We start from the raw sequence: 22,533 nt of genomic DNA, 5'->3' as shown, positions 1-22,533 counted from the left end.
TCACCAAGGACATATGTGGCCTGTTAGTATGCGTCCCCGTTTCAAATATAGTACAATTTGTATTCCAGCGCTTAACAGTTGACCTCACTTCCACTTATTTCTGAAATATCGAGAATGACAAAATAAATTCAAACTAGCAACTTGTAATGTCATTTAATGCTAGTGGAAGCATTTACTTCACTTCTTACCTCTCCCTCGGCTAGTTGCTGAGACAAACTAACTTTTCCACATTCTCCGAGATCAAGTCTGCCCTCTTCTTTTGTACTATGTGACCTGCAAGTGAGAAAAGTCTCTCATATGGGACAGAAGAAGCAGAAACGGCCAGATATTTTCGAGCCAAGTCTGACACCTGTTTATGGTTCCCTGCTTGTGCTGACCACCACAGCAGCGGGCAGTCCTCCATGCCGATGCTGTGCGCTGCTCTGTAGCAGTTCAGAGCCCTATTTGGCCCATCCATGTCGTCATCATCAGAGTCTGAGTCTGAAGTAAAAAGCAGGAGGTTCCTCCTCTTTTTGCTGGCTCTTCTGAGGGCTGTGGGGTAGCTCCACTGGGTTATTTCTGAAGCAGTACCTGAAGGCTGGCCCATAGTTCATCTCTCTCTCCTCTTGGTAGAAAATGTAAGTCCTTGAAACGTGGGTCGAGTGCTGAGCAATCCTGATCCGTCCGTTATGGATTTGCTTGTTGTTCAGACAGGTCCCCAGTAGGTTGGATTGTCCTCTCAGACTTCCATGGAGCGGTGCAGGTGGCAGAGCTGGCAACCCAACCGAGCATGAGACATAAGTCTCATCTCCAAGCTCCACCTTCAACTCTTTCCTTAAAATTAAATGTACTGTTATGACACTGATATAGCTAATGTTGTTATACTGATATAATGAATGCAAAATTATTTAATAGTAAATATAGTAAATACATTTTTGCATTAATTTAAAGACACCTGGCAAAATATAGACGATGACAAATAATACATGTAATTTTAATAAAACAGTTCCCTGTGTCAGTGTGTGGAAATGCTTTAACCTGCTTGGTTTAAGGAGAGTTTCCAGCCTTCGGAGTTTGTCCCACTCAGATGCAGTCAACATGGCTAGCTTGTGCTTTTGTCTGCTCAGAGTAGCCTTGATGGCCTCCTGGTTCTTCAGGAGACGGGAGAATACGGCGGGCGTTGAGTTCCATCTGGTGGAAACGTCCTGTATCAGATGCTCTGTCTGCTACCCAAGTTCCTTTTGCTGCTGGTGGAGCTCCTTCGTATAGAGTTTGTAAGTCCGCCCCATCTGGGAGACCCCTATGGGACCTCTGGGCTAGGAAAATTAGAATGGGTTTCAATGGAGAGAAAGTAATTCATTTCTGGTCCCAGTCTTTATATGCCCTGGATTACACATATTGTTTGTGGATTATTTGGATTATCCAATTATTATTGGATAATTTTTCATGCAAAGAAAACAAATGAAATGCGAAGAGGTTTGACAATGTTAGGTTTTGTGTGAACTTGGGAAGGTTACTTTTAAAATATATCCAGTTACAGAATACATGCCCAAAAATGTAATATGTAACATATTCCATTAGCTCACTCAATCTGAGTATTGTATTCCGAATACTTGGATTAATTCCACATTGAATTGCATTTTATAAGTGTAGGATTGCGGCATCAAATCCTGCTTAGTAAACAGGCCTATTCTGGTGTGTTCTTCTGTTCCAACTGGCTGAATGTGTTAGGCCCAGCCCAAGTCTAAGCTTTTTGAATCTTTGAAGTCTCCCTGAAAGTGCACTATATTATATAATTGGTTGTAGAGGAACAAAGACTATTAGGGTTGTGGTAACCCGGGCCTCGATGTCGCCGGGTTCCACGTACAAACCACGCTTGGTAGTGAAGATTAAAGCCGATCACAGCGTTTATTGCATAGAATGGGGAAAATAAAGTAATCGCGGTCTCTAGGGTCTCCGTGAGCCTCTAGCCGCTCGCGGACCCGAGCGCTTCCTTCCCTCTCGCTCCCGTTCCTCTCAATGTCAGTCCTCCTGCTCCTTTTAAAATGGCTCCTCTGCCTCCGGCCAGGTGTCCCCCAATCTCGCTGATTGGGGAGAGAGTGAAGGCCTAAATACACCGGCGCTGCAGCCGCACGTAAAAAAGTCTGCCCCCATTATTCCGGATGTACTAGCCCACACCGGCGTTCCGCGCCGTGCCGCCCAACTACTCTTCAAGCCAATGTTCTATTCCCGAGCGTCGCCGCAGCAATTTTCCGTCTCGTAAACGGTCGTTGCCATTTGAAACGGTCGATGCCATTTCCGACCATGTCCGATTACGTCCGATCTTGAATTCCGAATGCTTCGTGAACGGAATTAAAACATGGCGGACGTAGAGGAGCCAGGACCTGCAGCAGGTCACTTGGAGTCAGTTAAAAACAGCACAGGGTGGAATGTTAAATAATCTGATATAAATAACAATCAGGTTAAATAACTTCACATGTTGTGTCTGGTGTGTTTCCAGCATTCATAGTGTTGATCAGCAGAGATATAGTCCGCCAAGCCGTTGAGGTTGCTTAGCAACCAGAGACTGTCCATGCAAGTGAACGGAGCGTTCCCTCTTCGTCATATCAAACCAAACATCCTTCACATTCACCGAGCGAACATTATGAAAGTAAAATGCACATTTCTCGCAAAAAATGTTTACATAAACGCATTTAATGACGTAACTGTTACTATTTCCACCCAGAATAAAGAAAGATGACGGCCGTATGCTTCTGTGCAAGCGTCACTACTCTCTGCCAGTGACGTCGGGTCAAGCTCAACGCTGATGGGCAACGCGTTTCAAATGGCACCAACCGTTTACGAGACGGAAAATTGCGTCGCCGCCCATGAAAAAGCACTTTAAAAGCTGGTTTGTACATCCCGGGTCCCGTAGGCACCACTATATCTACCCCTCACCACTGGATGTCGCCCTCTTTCGTTTGTGACAAAACTATTCTGAGAGCATGGACGATGAGAGACTGGTCGTCGAGGTGGAAAAGTATCTCGAATTATATGACCAAAGTTCCCGTCATTATAAAGACGTCAAAAAGGACACTGCCTGGCGAGCAATAGCTCTGGAGATTGGCTCTTCAGGTGAGAAATCAACAATGGTGGACTAAGTACCCAAACCATAATGGGAAATATTTTTTATTTAAGGCAAGGCAACTTCATTTATATAGCACTTTTCATACATGAAGCAGATTCAAAGTGCTTCACATACAAATACACAATACAATACAGCTAAATAAAAGAAAACACAGGCAAAGTTCAAAAATGCATTGACATGTATTAACTGTCTCTCTGGGTTTAAGGAAAAACAACATTAAGTGTCTCAAGCACTCAAATAAAATAGACTGGCTACAGAGTCCAGCACAGCAAACACATCATTGTATTTATCCCTAGGGATAAAAAAAAGTAAGTATATATATATATATATACACAAAAGAGTATTCATACCAGAGAGGGATAATAACTAAATTATAGGTCATCATGATGACTAGGCTACACCATACGGTTCTGCCATTGCACACTTCCTAGTGGCGAATTGAAATATTGGCACAGCTTGTCTCCGACAGCATGTGCTGCCCGCCCACCTCTGTTTCCCAACCTCATCCTCTCCATGTCCTCAAGGTTGTTGCCTTCCTGCTCGTCCAGCCATCTCTGATTGTCTGTTGGTTGAAGAAGAAAGTTATGCAGTATGCATGTTGCTAGCCCAATGGCATCCACTTTGTTTGGGTGGAGGGAGATGCTTCGTTTGAAGATCTGCCACCTGGATGTTAGAATGCCAAAGGCATTTTCAACCACATTTCTGGCCCATGACAGTCTGTAATTGAAAATGCGCCTTTCCAGGGAGATGTCGCGTCCAGGATAGGGCCTCATCAGATATGTTCTCAGAGGGAACGCAGCATCTCCAATCACCGTGAACGGCATGACACCCAGATGTTGAGCAGCAGGTATGACTGTATCCTGAGGGACATTGAGGGTTGCAGCCTCCAGACCTCTGCCCAGTGCAGATGCAGCCAACACTCCCCCATCACTGGCCCTACCATATGCCCCGATGTGGACCACCCTAAAACGGTAGTCTGCGTCCATCAGGGCCAGAGGACAACAGAAAAGGTTTTCTTGTCATTACAATACAGGGTGCCAGATCCGGGGGGTGCCTGTATGGAGACGTGTTTCCCATCAAGGGCACCAATGCAATTTGGGAAGTTCCACCTTTCCATGAACCTCGCCGCTATTCCTCGCCACTCATCCTCAGTTGGCGGTGGCATGCATGTCCCCACCATCCTCAAATTGATGATGTCACAGGTGTCCTTGATGGCGTTGGAGACCGTGCTTACGCCCAAGCGGTAGCTGAAAGCAAGGCTTGCAATTGAATCTCCTGAGGCTATATACCTGTAAAAGAGAAGAAAATGTCGGCGAACACGCGTTAAATAATTTACTTATTTCACCATTTACAGTGGGAGATTGCAAGGTCAGGTGGAAGGGGCTCAGGGATGCATTTGTGAAGCATAGGAGGAAGATGCAGCACCTTCCAAGTGGTTCTGGGGCAACAAGCCAGCGGGACTGGAGGTACTCAAACCTCATGTCCTTTCTGGTGCCCTTTATGCCGAGCAGAAGGTCTGTCCCCTTGCTTGAATCATCATTGTAAAGCCAGTAACAAATAATTATTTGCTATTACTATTTAGAGTAATTTACAGTTACAATTGTTTTACTTCTAGCACCACAGGCAATCTGGAGGCCTCTGAGCCAGGGCAGAACACCCAGGAAGAGGAGGCACAGGATCAGCAGGAGGATGCAGCTCCACCTCCCCGGACTGAGAGGATGGCAGCCCAACACGCCACTGCATCCAGGAGCAGACACAGGAGCAGAAGCCCCAACACTCTGGTCAACGAAAGGCTCCTGGACATAATCACAGTGCCTCCACCACCAACAGTCAACTGCCAGTGAGCTTTTTTTGTGTTTTTTGAGTGTGGTTCCTCAGCTGGACAGACTAAATACCAGGAACCAAACCAAAGCAAAAATTGCAATTCTGCAAGTCCTGGAAACCTCACAAGAGAGCAGGCCAACACCATATGCTGTCCCTACCCAGCCATATGAGAGACATAGGTCTGTCTTGTCCGATACTTGGGAAGGGAGTAGACACCCGCCATTTGCTCCTCACCATACGGAACCCTATGGGTCTATGGGAGGGCCATCCTCCCGAGAAGGATCCACATTATGAAAGAGAGCCACGGGCCCCACATTAGTATTATTTGTATTTTCTGTTTGGACCAAATACATCGCTTTTTTTAAGGAGATCTGGGCGCATTATTTCTTTAATTTATTGTTTTTCAAATAAAAAGGCTTAATAGAAGGTCCTGCACTCATGGTGATTGTTGATGCAGTAGATGAATAATTGCACAATATAAAAAATAAATAAGAAATGACAAAATAAAACGATAAATTGCCCTACAAACTAAGTTGAGAGATCTGCTGCTTGGAAACATTCTTTCACTGCACAGATTCTACATTTTTCAAATTATTCAGCGAAAAAATATGGACAATAATATAGGCTACAATAGGCTACTCACCCATGGCGTTTCGTCTCTTTGTTGAGGTTGATTGACAGGCGACTTCCTGCCTTTATACCGCAGCACGGCCGTCGCGCCGCCTGCTGTTGGTGCTGGGGCGGGCTTTTGACGCACGTAAAATGCGCGCCGCGCAGCTGCGGCGCCGGTGTATTTTGGCCTTGATGCTCTTCATCGCCACTCAGTGGGTGGCGGCGGTATACGCCGTCAATCACCCCACCTCGGACCCTCCCGGGCCAGGGGTCGCAGCGGCGGTGTCTCTCGTGGCGGCGGCGGCGGAGTCTCTCGTGGCGGCGGCGGCGGCGGCGTCTCTCGCGGCGGCGTCTCTCGCGGCGGAGGTGGCGGCGTCTCTCGCGGCGGAGGTGGCGGCGTCTCTCGCGGCGGCGTCTCTCGCGGCGGCAGCGGCGTCTGTCCCGTCCGGGTTCTGCATTCCGGATTGGTGGGGTACTTTACCGGGGGGGGGGGGGTGTTGTAGTGGGTTCTTCCATGCCTGCATTCTCCGCCATATGTGGTAACCCGGGCCTCGATGTCGCCGGGTTCCACGTACAAACCACGCTTGGTAGTGAGGATTAAAGCCGATCACAGCGTTTATTGCATAGAATTGGGACAAATAAAGTAATCGCGGTCTCTAGGGTCTCCGTGAGCCTCTAGCCTCTCGCGGACCCGAGCGCTTCCTTCCCTCTCGCTCCCGTTCCTCTCAATGTCAGTCCTCCTGCTCCTTTTAAAATGGCTCCTCTGCCTCCGGCCAGGTGTCCCCCAATCTCGCTGATTGGGGAGAGAGTGATGCTCTTCGTCGCCACTCAGTGGGTGGCGGCGGTATACGCCGTCAATCACCCCACCTCGGACCCGCCCGGGCCAAGGTTTAAGTGGCGGGATGCCACAGGGTATATTCATGCAAAAGATATGAACAACAGACGAATTGACAAATTTGCCCTTTTCAGTTTCTTTATTATTTACTCAGCTGTGGGAAAAACTTCGGAAACTTCGAAAAATAGCCAAACACAAAACAAGTGCTGAAGTGCATCTAGGTGTTAAAATCACCTTAAAATAAAAAGCAGCAGAAGGAAACCTGTATTTTCCCTTACCCTTTTCCTGATTGTACAGGATAAAAACATAATAACAACAGCCCATCTAAATAAAACAGATACTCAAACTGAATGTGATCATGGCTAAATAATATATATTTTTTAACGACGCCCTCCAAATATAATTTTACCCACATGAAACAATGTTCCATTCAAGATTTTAACATAACATTGGGTGAAAAACTCTTTTGTGCAAACATTTGTAGTAAACATAAACAGATATAGACTCGAGCAATCATTAACTGAGGTGCTCCTAGGAAGGCAAGGAGGATTTTGTTAACCCTGGGTAGTGTGTATGTGTGTGTGTGTGTGCGTCTGTTTGTGTGTGTGTGTGTGGACCCACCTACTCTACATGTCAACACTCCAGTAAAGTTGGTTGTATCGCAGCAGGAGAGACTTCTCAAAGTGCTTATATGTCATTTTGTTACGATGTGGAGTGAAAATAAGTCCTCCCTGGCTTAAAAGCCGCTCGACAGCAGCACTTGATGGCAGAGTAGTATTGTACTTTAAGAAGAAGGTTCTGATCATTGGATACATCTGGACACAACATGAAGCCAATGACTTGTCTGTAAACTGAAGAAGTTGTCGTCATCTTCTGGATCACCTCCAACTGCGGCATTTCTAGAGGTGCCGACATCCTCAGAAGGCTCTGTATGAAGAAGACTCTTTGACCATTGCTGTTATCATGGCCCCCCTCTCTTCTTCAGCGAGCCACCACATTCTAAACAAAGTAACAGTTCTTTTCTCCTTGAAGGAGGTTGATTGAGTAGGCAAGAGGTTGTAATATGGCTGTGTACTCTTTTAGAAACATAGTCTCTTTAGGATGCAGTTTGGCCACTTTCAACTGGTCACAGATTCCATTGAGCTGACTCTCAGTGAGACTCATTAGCTATTCGATTGCATGATACTCTAAGCTCCACCCAGTCACTGAAGGTATCTCATTTGGGCAATTTCCTCAATTGCATCAGCAGCACCTGATGAGCGATGAGACTTATTCCATATTGCAGCACATTTTGACAATGCACTTCTATATATATCTGTATATCTTTTGAGAAACACCCTGTGAGGCGACTTTGTCAAGATCATTCGTGGCAACAAGATTCAAAGTGTGCGCGGCACATCGATGGTGAGGTGGCAAAAGAAAGCTGAGCTCCTCTTCCTCTGGCACCTCCTAAAGAACTGCAGAGACATCAGCAAACTGCATCATCTGTGCTATCCTGCTGCATCTCATCATCCATTTCACACCCTCCATCAATGTTTTTCTGCACATTGTTGTCCTACCCCCACTAATTCCTTCAATCATCTTAGGGAATGTGGCTTTCTCCACTAATGAAAAGGGCTGCATATCTGCAATTATGATATCAAGCACCAAGGAGTTTACTTTCCTTTGGGTGATTGCTGAGGTGCCGAGTGTTACTTGTTTGAGAGGAGGTGTGGTGGCACTTTGTTCACCACCATCATCTGATGCCATTTCTGCTCTTTGCAAGATCCTGGAATGCCTCCTCTGAATAAAGAAAGACAGAAAGAGCACAAATTAATTACACTTTAATTGTTTTATGCTGGGAAGAATAAAGAGGACTATTGTAAATACAACGTCCTAGAGGTGCTGATGGTGCTTAATAATGATGATACTCATACTAATAATCATCTCTTTAAATGTAATGTGGGGAGAAATCTAAAGTCTAAAACTAACTAGGCTATTCAACATACAATGTTGAATGCATATTTCACAGGAGGTCTTGACACGTAAGGAAACATAAGTAGCCTAACTGAAAACAGTAGGCAGTAGGCTAAATGTAACTAACTGCAATAACTGCACATTAACAAGTAGATAGAGATAATAGTTGTATCATGTTACAACGAATGCACAGATAGTGGAGCTAAGCCATCAAGCGAGCTTGAGAGCTGTCAAAAAACAATGTTCTCCGACCTCCGGGCAGCAACACCTGTCAACCTGGCGAAAGGCTCCCACCTAAATAGACTTTAATTGTAAATGATAGATTTTTGTATTTGTAGTCCCGAACTGCATACTACAAAAATCAAACCGCAGTCTAAGCTAGTGCTACAACAACAAGATTTAGCTAACGTTAGCTAGCATGTCAAACAGGTAGGGATGGGAATCGAGAACCGGTTCTTGTTCAGAACCGGTGCCGAGTCAACGATACCTTGGAATCATTAGCAAGCCTGCTTAACGATTCCGCTTATCGGTTCCGGTCGCGGCAAATGCGTCATGACGTCACACAGACGCTGCTATGTTTTGGTTCAGAACGCAGCAAACATGGCGCCGCCGAGGAAGAAGGGCATTGTACGTTCACACCAGACGCGACAGGGCGACAAGATCTCATACAAAGTGAACGTAGAGACGCGTATCGGGCGAATTTTTCGCGAGAGAAGACCGGCGACAAGTTTTGATTTGTCGCGCCACACTTTCGCCGTGCACAGGCGAGCGCGTTCACGAGGATTTGTGCCGTGACAAATTCGCTCAAGTTGAAATATTTCAACTTTGACACGAATTTCGGGTAATGACAGCCAATCAGCGTTCAACAGTGTGACAACTGAGGAACATGTGTAACGTAACAGCCAATCAGCGTTCAACCGTCAAACTCAGTGCAGTGCAGTCCGGGGTGAACTGCAGCATGGAGGAGAAAGTCATTGTTGCCGTTTGCGACTCCCGGAGCTCTATATATAATAGTATATAATATAATATAATTGTATATATAATATCACGGCCAACAGCTCTGTGCGCCTCCGGATGGCCGTAGCGTGGGGAGCTCTCATAGGGATTGGGCTTCTCGGGGTTTGTTTACCGGCGTCAGTGTTGCCAACTTAGCGATTTTGTCACTATATTTAGCTACTTTTCAGACCCCTTTGGCGACTTTTTTTCAAAACAGCGACAAGCGACAAATCTAGCTCCCTTTTCAGCTGTTATTGGTGACTTTTGGCGACTTTCTGAGGTGAAAGCACTATCGCTATTACCTCTTCACAACGAGCACCGGGTGCCTGCGCAGCCCCTCCCCCATCTCAAAGCACTTACAGGCAGCCCAGTCCTCGTGCAGCAGTCCCTCCCAGCTGCTCTGTTAGCAGGAGCTAACAGGAGACGTTCACGCCTCGGCATCCGGGCTGCAAATGAATCCGCGTCCCGGCCAGCAAGCCGCCGCCGACTGATCCCGGACCCTGACGTACAGTCAGGGCGGGAAAATGTAATATTTTCTTTGTCTAAATAAAATAATAAATCGCTGTGTTACATTGACTCACACTGCCTCAGGCTCAGTCACTTCACCTCAACTCGTCCACTGTGTGTGTGTGTGTCTTTACCATGTCGCAGTCAAAACTTTACCAACAAAAATATAGGAAAGAGTGGGAAGCAAACACTGCTTTTAAGGGCTGGTTAAAGCCGTTTATTGGAGACGATAAACGAGCATACTGTAGCTATTGCAAGGTCGATTTCTGTGCCAAACTCAGGGATGTGAAGAAACACAGTTCAACCCAAAAGCATATTCAAAAGGCAAAGCCTTAAAGTTCAGCTCAAACAACGCTGGCATTTATGGTAAGCAAAATTGGGACTAATTAAGCAAAAAAAGTTTTTTTTATTTTTTATTTTTTTTTACAAGTTTAATGAACTCTAGAACAAGGGCAGACTACTTGTGGTTGTGATACTGTTTAACATTCTTTACGAAATGTTCGAACGCTTAGGCCTACTGTTTTAATGTTGGAAGAAACCCCAGCTTTCGCCACCTCGTTTGAGATGCACACTGAACAGTCACAAAATACTCTATACTGTACAGGCTAGTAGATGTTGCTTGCTTCTTTCTGCCCCGAGTTTGCACAGTGCAACAGTGATGATGTACCTGAGGAATCCATGTATTGAAGACCGGCAAATATATATAAAATGAGGGCTTGTAATGTGAACGCTATAATATGAAGGCTTTCTCATAACTATCCTCCAGTTAGTGACATTGTTCTTGTCTTGTTAGTTGTTTCTATCAATAATATTTATTTTAATTAATTGTTTTCTATCTCATGCAGGACCTTGAAAACATGCAGCATGCGATCAATAACAATATGTATTCAACAAAATAATTTGAATTATTAATCTGCTGTCTTTAATTCATTGAATTATTAATCTGCAGTCTTTTTGTTAAAGGTATAAAGGGATTAAGTAGGCTAAATTTAAGCAGGTTCCCCACGTTAAACTGCTATATGCATTACATGTCATTGTAAAATTGTAATAGGCTTCTTTTCTTAAATGCATATGACTCAGGGATGTCAGTTTCAAGTAAGGCTGTGATTAAGCTAATCAAGAGCATATCAAGATTAAGCTAATCAAGAGCATATTTTTAAATGAGCAGGCCGGGTGCATTATTTTTATATAAGGCCTAGTATTGAGGTCCGAGTTGCGGCCATTTATGTACCCGCGCACCACTACTACATACAGATCAATTCCGCGATTTAGAAAAGTACTAGACACGCCTCTGACTACAAGTTACGCCTCCGACTACAAGAAGTTACGCCTCCGACTACAAGTTACGCCTCCTACTACAAGGTACGTCTCCTCCGACTACAAGTTACGCCTCCTACTACAAGTTACGCCTCCGTCTTGCAGGACGCAGACAGATACTATTGGTTCACGGGGCCGAGCAGCGTCTTCTCATCTGCCTCCATTTTGTTTAGACACAAATGACGCACCGGGTCAAAGGGCACCATAGAAGTGCGATTAATCTGGGTTTTTAACGCGTTGTTCTTTCTGTGTTTAATTAATCGAAATGAACCGGTAATTTGACAGCCCTAGTTAATACCCAAATATTAAAATCCTGATATAGAAACATGAAATGGCAGAGCATAGTCTGGGATTTGCATAGCTAATTTGTTTATAGGTAAACATTAGCTTTTTGTTAAGCTAAGTTTTTAGCCTGAGATCTGACCAAAATGTTGTAACGCTGAAATAATTGTACTGATACATTGGATCAGATATGTAAAGCAACATATCATCTGCATATTAAGATAACTGAATATCCAATCCCAATCTTCTTATAACATGTATTGAGGGAGTTGTTTTGAGGACCAGAGCTAAAGGTTCTATCGCTACTGTGAATAATAAAGGGCTCAATGGGCAAGACTGTCTGGTACCTCTAGATAGAGAAAAACTCTGGGAGCGCATTTGATTTGCAATTACTGAGGTTTGAGGATAAAGAAGTTGGATCCAATTGATGAATGTTTTACCAAAACAAAATTTCTTTAAAACAAAAGAAGAAAATCCCATTACACGCGGTCAAAAGCCTAGACTGCATCCAATGAAACCACAATTTCTGGGGAATCATTAGATGAGGGACTTTACTAGACTGGGTAGCCCCGCCCATTCTCCCGGTGAAAGGGTCTGGAGAAGAGCAATACATTTTTTTCTAGTTTCAATACTTCAAAGGTTTAAACAAATTCTGAAACAGTGATGTGTCTTTTTATTTTGAGGGGGTCTGTTGGGATTTCCCCTGTTGCATCTTTTTTGAGATGACGTGCCAAAAGATGCCCTGATTTTTCTCCATGTTCATAATATAATCCACGTGATCTCATAATAAATTGCTCCGTTCCAGAGGTGAAGATTAAATTAGTCTGAGTTTGTAAATATATTCTCTCTTTATAAAGCAATGGACTTGAGAGGTGGAATACTTACTATCCAATTCAGATATGGCATCAATTAACTGTTGTTTTTGTCTCTTTCTTTCCCTATTACGATGAGAAGAGTAAGCTATTATTTCTCCCCTAAGATAGGCTTTCAGGGTTTCCCATAGCAGTGATGGGGACACAGAATCCATTTTATTAGTTTCCAAATAAGTATTGATGGCTATTATACCAATTGATGTGCAGAATGTGTTATCTGACAGTAATGGACTGAGGACGACTACTGTCGTTTTGGTGAATATAGAGATCCATTAGTAAGGGGGGATGGTCTGATTCTATAATAGCAGAATATTCAACCTTCTCCACTGAGTTCAAAAGCTTTTTATCAATAAAAAAAAACAACGATTCTTGTTTATGTAATATGTGTGATGCACGTGGGAAAAAAAAGAAAACATTTTACTATTGGGATTTAAACAGCACCAATGATCCACACATGGCTGAAAATTCTGAAAACGTACAGACAATTTTAGACAGAGTCTGCACTCTTGGTTTGGACCTCTCCAAGTTTGGATTCATAACAAATCCATAAAATCTCCCCCTTAAATCAACAGGTGGTTGGTTGTTAAGGTCGGGCAGCTGACAAACAACCCTTCGCACAAATCTAGCCTCATCTGAATTAGGAGCATATATATTCACCAATACTATTGGTATATGATAAAGTTGTACAAACACTATTCATAACGGCCTTGTGGATCAGATATAAAGCTAGATTTTTTTGATGCATTATATTGCTGTACCTCTTGCTTTGGTGTTAAGCTAGAATTAAATATTTGCCCCACCCAATGTCTCTTTAAGCGCAGGTTATCTGAATTTCTGTTTTCAGATTTTTAAGACGAGAGTATAGTTTACCTCTTTTAACAGGGCCAATAACCACTTAGGGCCCTATCTTGCATCCGGCGCAAGTGACTTAGTCACTGGCGCATGTGTCGTTGCTAGTTTACAACTGGCGCAGAGCGTTCTTTTCCCACCAGCGCCACTCGCCGGTAAATTAGGGATTGATCATGCGCCGCAAGGGGCGGTTCGGCGGAAGGAGGAGGCGTGTTCTGGCGCAAACGGTATTTTGCCGTCTCTGAATACCATTGCGCTACTGACCAGGAAATACCTGGTTTATAGTCAGTGGCGCGTTGTTCAGACGCTATTTTATATGGCAAGCCATCCCCGCCAGAAAGCGGCATCATTTAGACGCGTATCACCTTCATTACGCCGTAAAATACGCCGTAAAATGTAGAAAAACGGCGTATTTTGCAACCCAGTCTCACCAATATGCGTACCGATCGCACGGTTTGACACTTTCAAAATGCGTGCAGTACATACGCCAAATGACCATTTTGCTGATATGATACGCAAAACCCAGCATTAACTACTGTGGAGGGCGGATACGTCCATTTCGCGTGCATATGATACGCAAAACCCAGCATTAACTGAATGGGAAATGCTATATTTTAGGACCGATTCACCGTTAAACGTGTTTCTAATAACATTTCTAGCGAGAAATATACTTTTTACTTGGATAATCTTCAGTCAGTGATTGTGTCTGATCTTTAGTTTTATAGTTATTAGGAAGATTGTATCGGCTCGCTCGCATGTTTCAACCGGTTTCAACGACGTCAGGTTGTTAGGGACGCTGCTTTCGCTAAACTAGCAGCTCACGTGTTTCCTGCGTTTGTGTTATTAAACCGTTACTTTATGTAACTTTTAATGATATCATCTTGTTAGAAACACGTATATCTGAGAGCCAACCCAGTCGCCAAAAGCATACGTTGACAGTGTACGTTTTCGTGAACACTGGATTACGTCGCATTTCAACATAAAATAGCGTGTCACACACACACACACACACACACACACACACACACACACACACACACACACACACACACTGCATTTCGCTGCTAAATAAATAAATAAATACTAAGGCAGAATAAAGAATAAATTCATTCATTGTCATTCAACTTCAACATGTGTTATTACAGTATAGAGGTGGAGGGATGACGTATGTTGGCCAACCCGGAAGTGAGCGTCGCCCTGGGTTCCCTTGACAAAAAGCCAACGGGTTTTTCCATTTGATTTTGGATTATTGCAGAACAATTAGCATCTTTGAAGCACCTCCTCAAAAACTGAAAATAAATAAAAATAACTGTGCTCCAAAGAAAGAAATGTAAACCAATGCATTCCGAATGGGAGTGTTTCTCCGATTTTTCCATGCTACACAGAACGAAATGTAAACCCATGCAAATAAAGACTTCATGGTCATAATCATTTAAATATCATTTGTAGGAGCCATATTAAATGTGCTTTATTTTCGTGTAATTTTACCCCGTGCCACTAGGGGGCTGTGTGGTTCAGTTGACCTCGGGTCAGCAGAGTGAGGCATTTAACCTGATTGAACCTGATCACAGGTTGTTGTTGATGGGGAAGCAAACAGTTTTTCGACTGTGCCCGTGTGCCCGTGTCCCCGTGTGTTAATGCATCTTAGTTTAGTGAGGAATTCGGGTTTATTGTTTTGTTACATATATTTTGAGTTAGAATTACTGCGGCTGTGTATTATTGGAAGGAAAATAAACCAGCAAAATAAACTGAACTGTCTTCGTTTTTGTGGTACTTGGAGCGCGCTGGGCGCACGTCGGACACTTTAAACGGAATCAACAACCAGTAGTACTAAGTTTAGGGCTTAGTCACTACATTTAGGTCGAAAAACTGCTTCGATTTGGAGAACGTTCACCAAGAGGACGCCGACTTGTTACATTGTGGATTAACGTCTTCTTTGGAAACCACGGATGTGAGGGTGGGCGGGGCACTATCGCCCACCAGGGGCCAGCCGCCCCTGTGTTTGGAGTTGCCGATCGCTTACGGAGCTGGAGCTACCGGAGTGAGCTACGGGTCAGCGACAGCATCATCTCACCGGGACATCATTCATCAAAGCCGGCCAACGCTCGATTGGGGGCATGCAGGTTTATGTATGTGTGGATCAGCGCTGATATGAATGGCCATGGCATTTGTGTGCACACATTCGCGTAAACCCAATGCATTGGTAGCAGACTCGCAACGTCGGGACGAGTTGTTTGCGCAACACAAACTATTTTGCGGACTAATAAAGCCAACTGACTTTGTCGTCATTATGGCTGAAGAGGAAACAGGCCAACTGGGCCTTGAGACTGAGCTTGCGGGTGCAGAGGTAAAATCTGTAACTGAAAAACGTGTGGGTAAATGAACACATAAAGCTTTGTTGGAAAAAATAAGCATTTTAGAAAAGGAAAGAAAGTCTAACTTTGGTAAACTGTCTAAAGTAAAACATTCTATTCTTAAATTCATGGGTGATAAAGAACATGTGAATAAGGTTGAAAATGAGTTAACCGTTTTTAATGAGTTGTGTAACACAATACAGCAGGTGCATGCATCTTTATTGTGTTTATTGCCTGCTGAGGAAGCAAGCAAACATGAAATATGGTACCAAGCTAAAATGTTGAATGTAAAGGAGTTTCTTGTGGGTACAAATCAATGGTTGTCTGACACTGCTGCTTGTCCAGCTACTAAAGTGGGTGATGATCATGATGATGAGGTTAATGATGATTTACTGGGTCAAACTGAACAATCTCAAACTGTCCAAAGTGAAAATGAGATTGGACCTCAAGACAGCATTTCAAATGTGCAGTCAAGGCACCATGGCTCAAACAGATCGTCAAGTAGCAGATTCTCCACTTCATCAGCCAGACGCAGGGCAGAGGCGGAACGGGCCGCACTCTTGGCCCGAGCTGCTGCTTTAAAGGCTAAACATGCTTTGGAGGAGCAGGAACTTCTCTTGAGGAGAAAAAGGGAGAAGCTTGAGCTGGACACTGAGATAGCTGCCACTTCTGCTAAGCTAGCAGTGCTACAGATGGGGAGCAGCATCCATTCAAGGCAATCTGATGGAATGGCTTCCTACTTCAGAAAAGGGGCTAGATCTAAGCTCACCTCTCTCAATCCACAGGCCTCAATATATGTGGCTCCACCCGCACAGCAGCGTGAATCTTTACCACAACAATGCAATGCTGAAACTTCAATCGTTTCAGCATCTTTGTCCATGCATTTTGCATCACAACCACAGCCAACTGTCAGTCATGGCTCTCAACTGCCTCACTTGCAATCAATGCCAACATTCAGTCAAAGCTTTCAACCCACTCTAGGCCAACAAGTGCAGCAACTCCTGCAAGACCAAAATCAGACAGCAGGTCTTTACAATCTGCTGCAACAACAGAATGACATAACGGCTCGCCTTGTTCAAATGCAAACATCACATCTGCTGCCGCGCAGAGAAATTCCAACTTATGATGGAGACCCTTTGCAGTTCAACACATTTATGAGGACATTTGAGCACTGCGTGGAAGCAAAGACTGGCTGTAAAGGAGACTGTTTGTACTATCTCGAACAATTCACTAGGGGGCAGCCTAGAGATATTGTACGCAGCTGCCTTCACATGACTGCAGACAAAGGATTTGCTGTCGCTAAAAGGTTACTAAAGGAGCACTTTGGAAATGAGTTCAAAATAACAGCGGCCTACATGGAAAAGGTCACAGGATGGCCAAGCATCAAAGCTGAAGACACCAAAGCGCTCAAAGCTTATGGGCTTTTCCTCTGTGAGTGTTCCAACGCTATGGAAGATCTTCAATATTTGGAGGAACTTAACATGCCAGCGAACATGAAGATTCTTAGTCAGAAGCTTCCGTATAAACTAAGAGACAAGTGGAGAGCAAAGGCATGTGACGTACTGGAGAAAACTGGTCGAAGGGCACGATTCTCAGACCTTGTCAAGTTCATTGAGCGCCAGGTCAGAATCATTTCAGATCCAGTCTTTGGTGATATACAGGACACTTCACCTGTGCTCAAAGGAGCTACAAAAGTGAGCAAGATACAGGTGACGCCACAGCTTTGGGGAAGAAACAGCTTTGCAACACAGGTGGTCATTGAGGATGGATATAAAGCAGACACTCACAGGAATGAGGACGGATGCAGCAGACCAGATGGTGACCAGAGGGAAAAGGCTCTCGGCAAAGTGACCACCTTCACTAAAACTACTTCTGTATTCTGCCAGTATTGTGCTGCTGGTGGTCATGTTTTAGATCAATGTTTTAAACTGGGAAGAAAACCACACAGGGAGAAACTGGACTATCTAAAGGAGAAAGGTCTGTGTTTCAGTTGTTTGTGCACAGGACACTTGAGCAGGAATTGCGACAGGCGCATCACTTGCAAAAAGTGCAACCGAACGCACCCCAGTGTTTTGCACATTGGAAGAGAAAGAAAGGGTTTCTTCAAAGGATGAGAAGAACAGTGAGCGGTCAAAAACATCTGAGAGCCGCACAACATCCTCCGCTTGAGGTCTTACAGGGGCTGGCCACTGCAATGGTATTCTTCCCATTTTGCCTGTTAAGGTGAAGTGCGCAAAGGGAAACAGGGTTATTGAAACCTACGCTTTTCTGGACCCAGGGAGTACAGGAACTTTCTGCACCAGGAAGCTTATCGACAGGTTGAACATGGAAGGACGCAAATTCAAAATTCATATCCGCACCTTGGGCCATAACAACTCAATAGAAAGTTCTATCGTTGACAGTCTGGAGATTTCCGGATTGTCTGGTGAGAGCTTCTATCCACTTCCCAAAGTGTTTACCCAGAAAGAAATGCCTGTCTCTACAGCCAACATAATCAGTGAAAGGGAGCTGAGAAAATGGCATTATTTAGACAATGTAAACATTCAACACATAAACGCTGACGTGGATCTGTTAATTGGCACAAACGCCTCCAAGTTGATGGAGCCTTGGGAGGTCATTAACAGTCGTGAAGGTGAAGATGGACCCTACGCGATCAGAACCCTACTGGGGTGGGTAATAAATGGCCCGTTAGGGGGAAGTGACGACTGTGGAAGTGACCACCCTTCATTTTGTGCAAATAGAATTGCCATTGACCATATTGAAGAACTGTTAATTAGCCAATATAACTATGACTTCAATGACCGAGCTTCTGCAGAACAGGAAGAAATGTCAAGAGAAGAAAAGAAGTTTATGGAGAAAATGGAAAGCTCTGCTCAGCTCCAGAACGGACACTACACATTTCAATTGCCTTTCAAAGGGAAAGATGTTTTGATGCCGAACAACCTCAGGGTTGCCGTGCAACGTGTCCGTGGTCTGAGAAGAAGACTTCAGAAAGACGTAAGCTTTCATGAGGAGTACAAAAACTTTCTTGCTGATGTCATTAGCAATGGCTACGCCGAAGAAGTGCCGCAGCATCAGTTAGAAGCATCAACAGGGAAGGTGTGGTATATCCCGCACCATGGTGTGTACCATCCACGGAAGGGAAAGTTACGAGTGGTGTTTGACTGTGGAGCAGAGTACAAAGGGATCTCTCTCAACAGTCAGCTCTTGCAAGGACCGAACCTCACCAACTCGTTAGTTGGAGTTCTTATGAGATTCAGACAGGAACAAGTGGCGATAATGGCAGACATAAAGGCTATGTTCCACCAAGTTAAGGTGGCAGAGGAACACCGAGACTTCTTAAGATTCTTATGGTGGCCTCAAGGTAACCTGGAACAAGATCTTGTAGAGCATCGAATGACTGTCCATTTATTTGGAGCAGTTTCATCACCAAGTGTTGCCTGCCTTGCTCTTAGAAAGACTGCTGAAGACAACCAGGCCCACTTTCCTTTAGAAGTGATCGAAACGGTCAACCGAAACTTCTACATGGATGATTTGCTGAAGAGTCTGCCCTCTGAGGAAAACGCAGTCACCATGGTTAAGAACCTTACAACCGTTTGCAGAAAAGGAGGTTTTACTCTCACTCAGTGGATTAGTAATGGTCGGGAAGTGCTTCAAAGCCTCCCAGAGGATCTCAAGTCCAAGAACCTGCATGAGCTTGATCTGGACAGGGATAAGCTGCCGTTGGACAGAGCTTTGGGTTTGCAGTGGTGTATCGAGACGGACACTTTCAAATTCAAGCTGAAAGTCAAGGAGAAGCCGCCAACCAAGCGAGGCATGCTATCTATCATCAGTTCCGTCTACGATCCATTGGGATTCCTAGCACCTTTTGTACTCCCCGCCAAGCTGCTGTTGCAGGAGTTATGAAGGACGAAGTGTGATTGGGACGATCCAATACCTCCAGCTTTCCAGCAGAAGTGGAAAAAATGGCTGATGGATCTTGAGAAGGTGGCATATTTCAAGATCCACAGATGTGTTAAGCCTGAAGGATTTGGGAGGACTGTAAGTGCACAACTACATCACTTCGCCGACGCAAGCGAGAACGGATATGGGACGGCTACTTACCTGAGGATGCAGGACATGGATGAACAGGTTCATGTTGCTTTCCTATTTGGCAAAGCCAGAGTAGCTCCCCTAAAGCCGGTCACAATTCCCCGTTTAGAACTCACCGCTGCCGTTGTTGCAGTAAGAGTGGACAAGATGCTTCAAGCAGAGCTCCAGCTTCCACTGAGGAGGGCCTGCTTTTGGACTGACAGCACATCAGTTCTTAAGTATATAAGAAACGAGGACCGACGATTTCAAACCTTCGTCGCAAACAGGGTAACCACCATCAGGGACAACTCTGAAGTTGAACAGTGGAGATACATTCCCACTTCCCTGAACCCTGCTGATGATGCTTCACGTGGATTGAAAGCAGAAGATCTTGTGAAGCAAAGATGGATGGAAGGCCCAGAATTCCTACGGGAACCTGAAGAAACGTGGCCAACATTTCCTATGGATACAAGTGTCGCTGTCGATGACCCAGAAGTAAAGAGAAGTCTGACGGTCAATGCAGTTGTGCACTTGTTGACACCAATGCCACATCAGAACTGATGACCCATTTCTCTGATTGGCAAAGATTAAAGGTTGCAGTTGTATGGCTTATAAAGCTGAAAGGAACTTTGCTCAAACTGAGTAAGAAGAGAAAGGAGTTGGAGCTTGCAAGCACCAGTGCTACTAGAGCAGCAAGGTTGGACGTGCAAAAGGAGATGCAAGCTTTCTCAACGTCACTTGGGAATCAGAAAGTGACGCTGGAAGATCTCTTGGAGGCTGAGGCCTCCATAATCGCTTTTTGCCAGCAAGAGAGATTCCCAACCGAATTTGCTGCACTAACCTCTGGCAAGCCACAAGTGCCAAGAAGTAGCAGCATCTTCAGATTGGATCCAGTTTTAGATGGAGGACTTCTACGAGTTGGGGGACGGCTGAATAAGGCAGCAATCCCTGAGGACATTAAACATCCCCTCATCTTGTCAAAAGACCAACACATCTCCGACCTTATCCTCCGTCATATCCATCTACAGCTCGGACATGGAGGCAGAAATCATGTTCTTTCTGCTGCAAGGAGAAAATACTGGATAACGAGTGGACCTACTGCAGTGAGGAGGATCATATCCAGATGCCTCATCTGTAAGCTCCATGGTGGAAAGGCAGGTGAGCAAAAAATGGCAGACCTGCCAGAAGAGAGAGTGGTCCCTGATCTACCACCATTTACTAACGTTGGCGTAGATTACTTTGGGCCAGTTGACGTGAGAAGAGGCCGTAGCATCGTGAAAAGATATGGAGTGGTTTTCACTTGTATGACGAGCAGGGCTGTGCACCTGGAAGTGGCCTATTCTCTCGACACAGACTCGTGCATCAACGCATTGCGTAGATTCATCTGTCGAAGAGGACAAGTCTCACACTTAAGATCCGACAATGGCACCAACTTTGTCAGTGCAGAAAGAGAGCTGCGAGAAGCCTTAGCCTCTTTGAATCACGACCGCATTGAAAGAGCCTTGTCCAAAAGAGGAATCAAGTGGAGCTTTAACCCTCCAGCTGGGTCGCATCACGGAGGCGCTTGGGAGCGCATGATCCGGATGATCAGGAAGATTTTGCGCTCGGTGCTCCGTCAGCAAACCCTGGATGACGAAGGGTTCCATACTGTGCTCTGTGAGGCTGAAGCTATGCTCAACGATCGCCCCATCACAAGGCTATCTGAGGACCCTAACGACCTTGAGGCATTGACGCCAAACCATCTGCTGCTACTCAAAGGAAAACCAGTTCTCCCACCGGGACTGTTCGACAAAAGGGATGTTTATGCTAGGAGAAGATGGAAACAAACCCAGTACATCTCGGATCTCTTTTGGAAGAGGTGGATCCGTGAGTACCTCCCGCTTTTACAGGAGCGTCAAAAATGGAACCAGGAGAAGAGGAGTTTTGTTCCTGGAGACCTAGTCATGGTTGCAGACTCCACAGCACCACGTGGTGCTGTGGAGAGGTCTAGTACGTGTGGTTCGTTTAAAAAAAAGAGGTCTAAAAGAGGTCTAGTACGTGTGGTTCGTTTAAAAACCAAAACAAATATCATTGAACGACCGATAACCAAAATATGCTTGCTTAATGAAGCTAAGGAATAATTGGTTCCCATTTAAAAATGAGCTTTATATACACATATATTTTAATTTTTATTTTTATTTTTTGGTATTCATGGCTCATTTAAAATTGTTGGTGTAATTGCTCTAGCAGACGCAATTAGGGGCTGGTGTGTAGGAGCCATATTAAATGTGCTTTATTTTCGTGTAATTTTACCCCGTGCCACTAGGGGGCTGTGTGGTTCAGTTGACCTCGGGTCAGCGGAGTGAGGCATTTAACCTGATCCCCGTGTGTTAATGCATCTTATTTTAGTGAGGAATTCGGGTTTATTGTTTTGTTACATATATTTTGAGTTAGAATTACTGCGGCTGTGTATTATTGGAAGGAAAATAAACCAGCAAAATAAACTGAACTGTCTTCGTTTTTGCGGTACTTGGAGCGCGCTGGGCGCACGTCGGAAACTATAAACGGAATCAACAACCAGTAGAACTAAGTTTAGGGCTTAGTCACTACATCATTAATCTCCTGAGGGTGGTATTCTATTTTTTTCAACGGGGCTGCATCCAGTCACTTGACCGTCATGGTTGCTATGGTGGTTGCTATCGACCAGCCCCTCTAATCCTTACATGGCTCTAAAAACCACGCGGCAAATGAGCTGCCGTAAATTGTGTTGTTTTTGTCGTAAACTAGGGTCCGATGGTTAAAAAATAGACAGATATTCCAAGGTATCCTTAAAAGGCAGCTTGGATGTTTTTATTTTCTGCAGTTTAGACTTCTTTTATAACCTATTTTTGAAAGCAAAACACCAAGCTCATTGATTTAACGAGGCAGGGTTATTTGAAACAATTTATCAAATAAATATTTATGAGAGGTCAT

General features: G+C 44.6%; 1 protein-coding gene and 1 pseudogene across 1 annotated transcript; both read left to right on the top strand.

Moving 5' to 3' along the window:
- Window positions 1-19,035: 19,035 nt before the first annotated feature.
- LOC130377597 (uncharacterized) lies at window positions 19,036-20,218 on the top strand (annotated as a pseudogene).
- A 79-nt stretch (window positions 20,219-20,297) lies between these two features.
- Window positions 20,298-21,954, top strand: LOC130377596 (uncharacterized). Its single transcript, XM_056584750.1, has 2 exons — window positions 20,298-21,570; window positions 21,887-21,954. Exons 1-2 carry the CDS (start codon window positions 20,298-20,300, stop codon window positions 21,952-21,954), a joined length of 1,341 nt encoding a protein of 446 aa, XP_056440725.1.
- The last annotated feature ends 579 nt before the right edge of the window (window positions 21,955-22,533 follow it).

This window comes from Gadus chalcogrammus, chromosome 23 (assembly GCF_026213295.1).
Source record: "Gadus chalcogrammus isolate NIFS_2021 chromosome 23, NIFS_Gcha_1.0, whole genome shotgun sequence".
NCBI lineage: Eukaryota > Metazoa > Chordata > Actinopteri > Gadiformes > Gadidae > Gadus > Gadus chalcogrammus.
The sequence above is the reverse complement of the archived record's forward strand: the minus strand, read 5'-3'. Positions and strand labels throughout refer to the sequence as shown.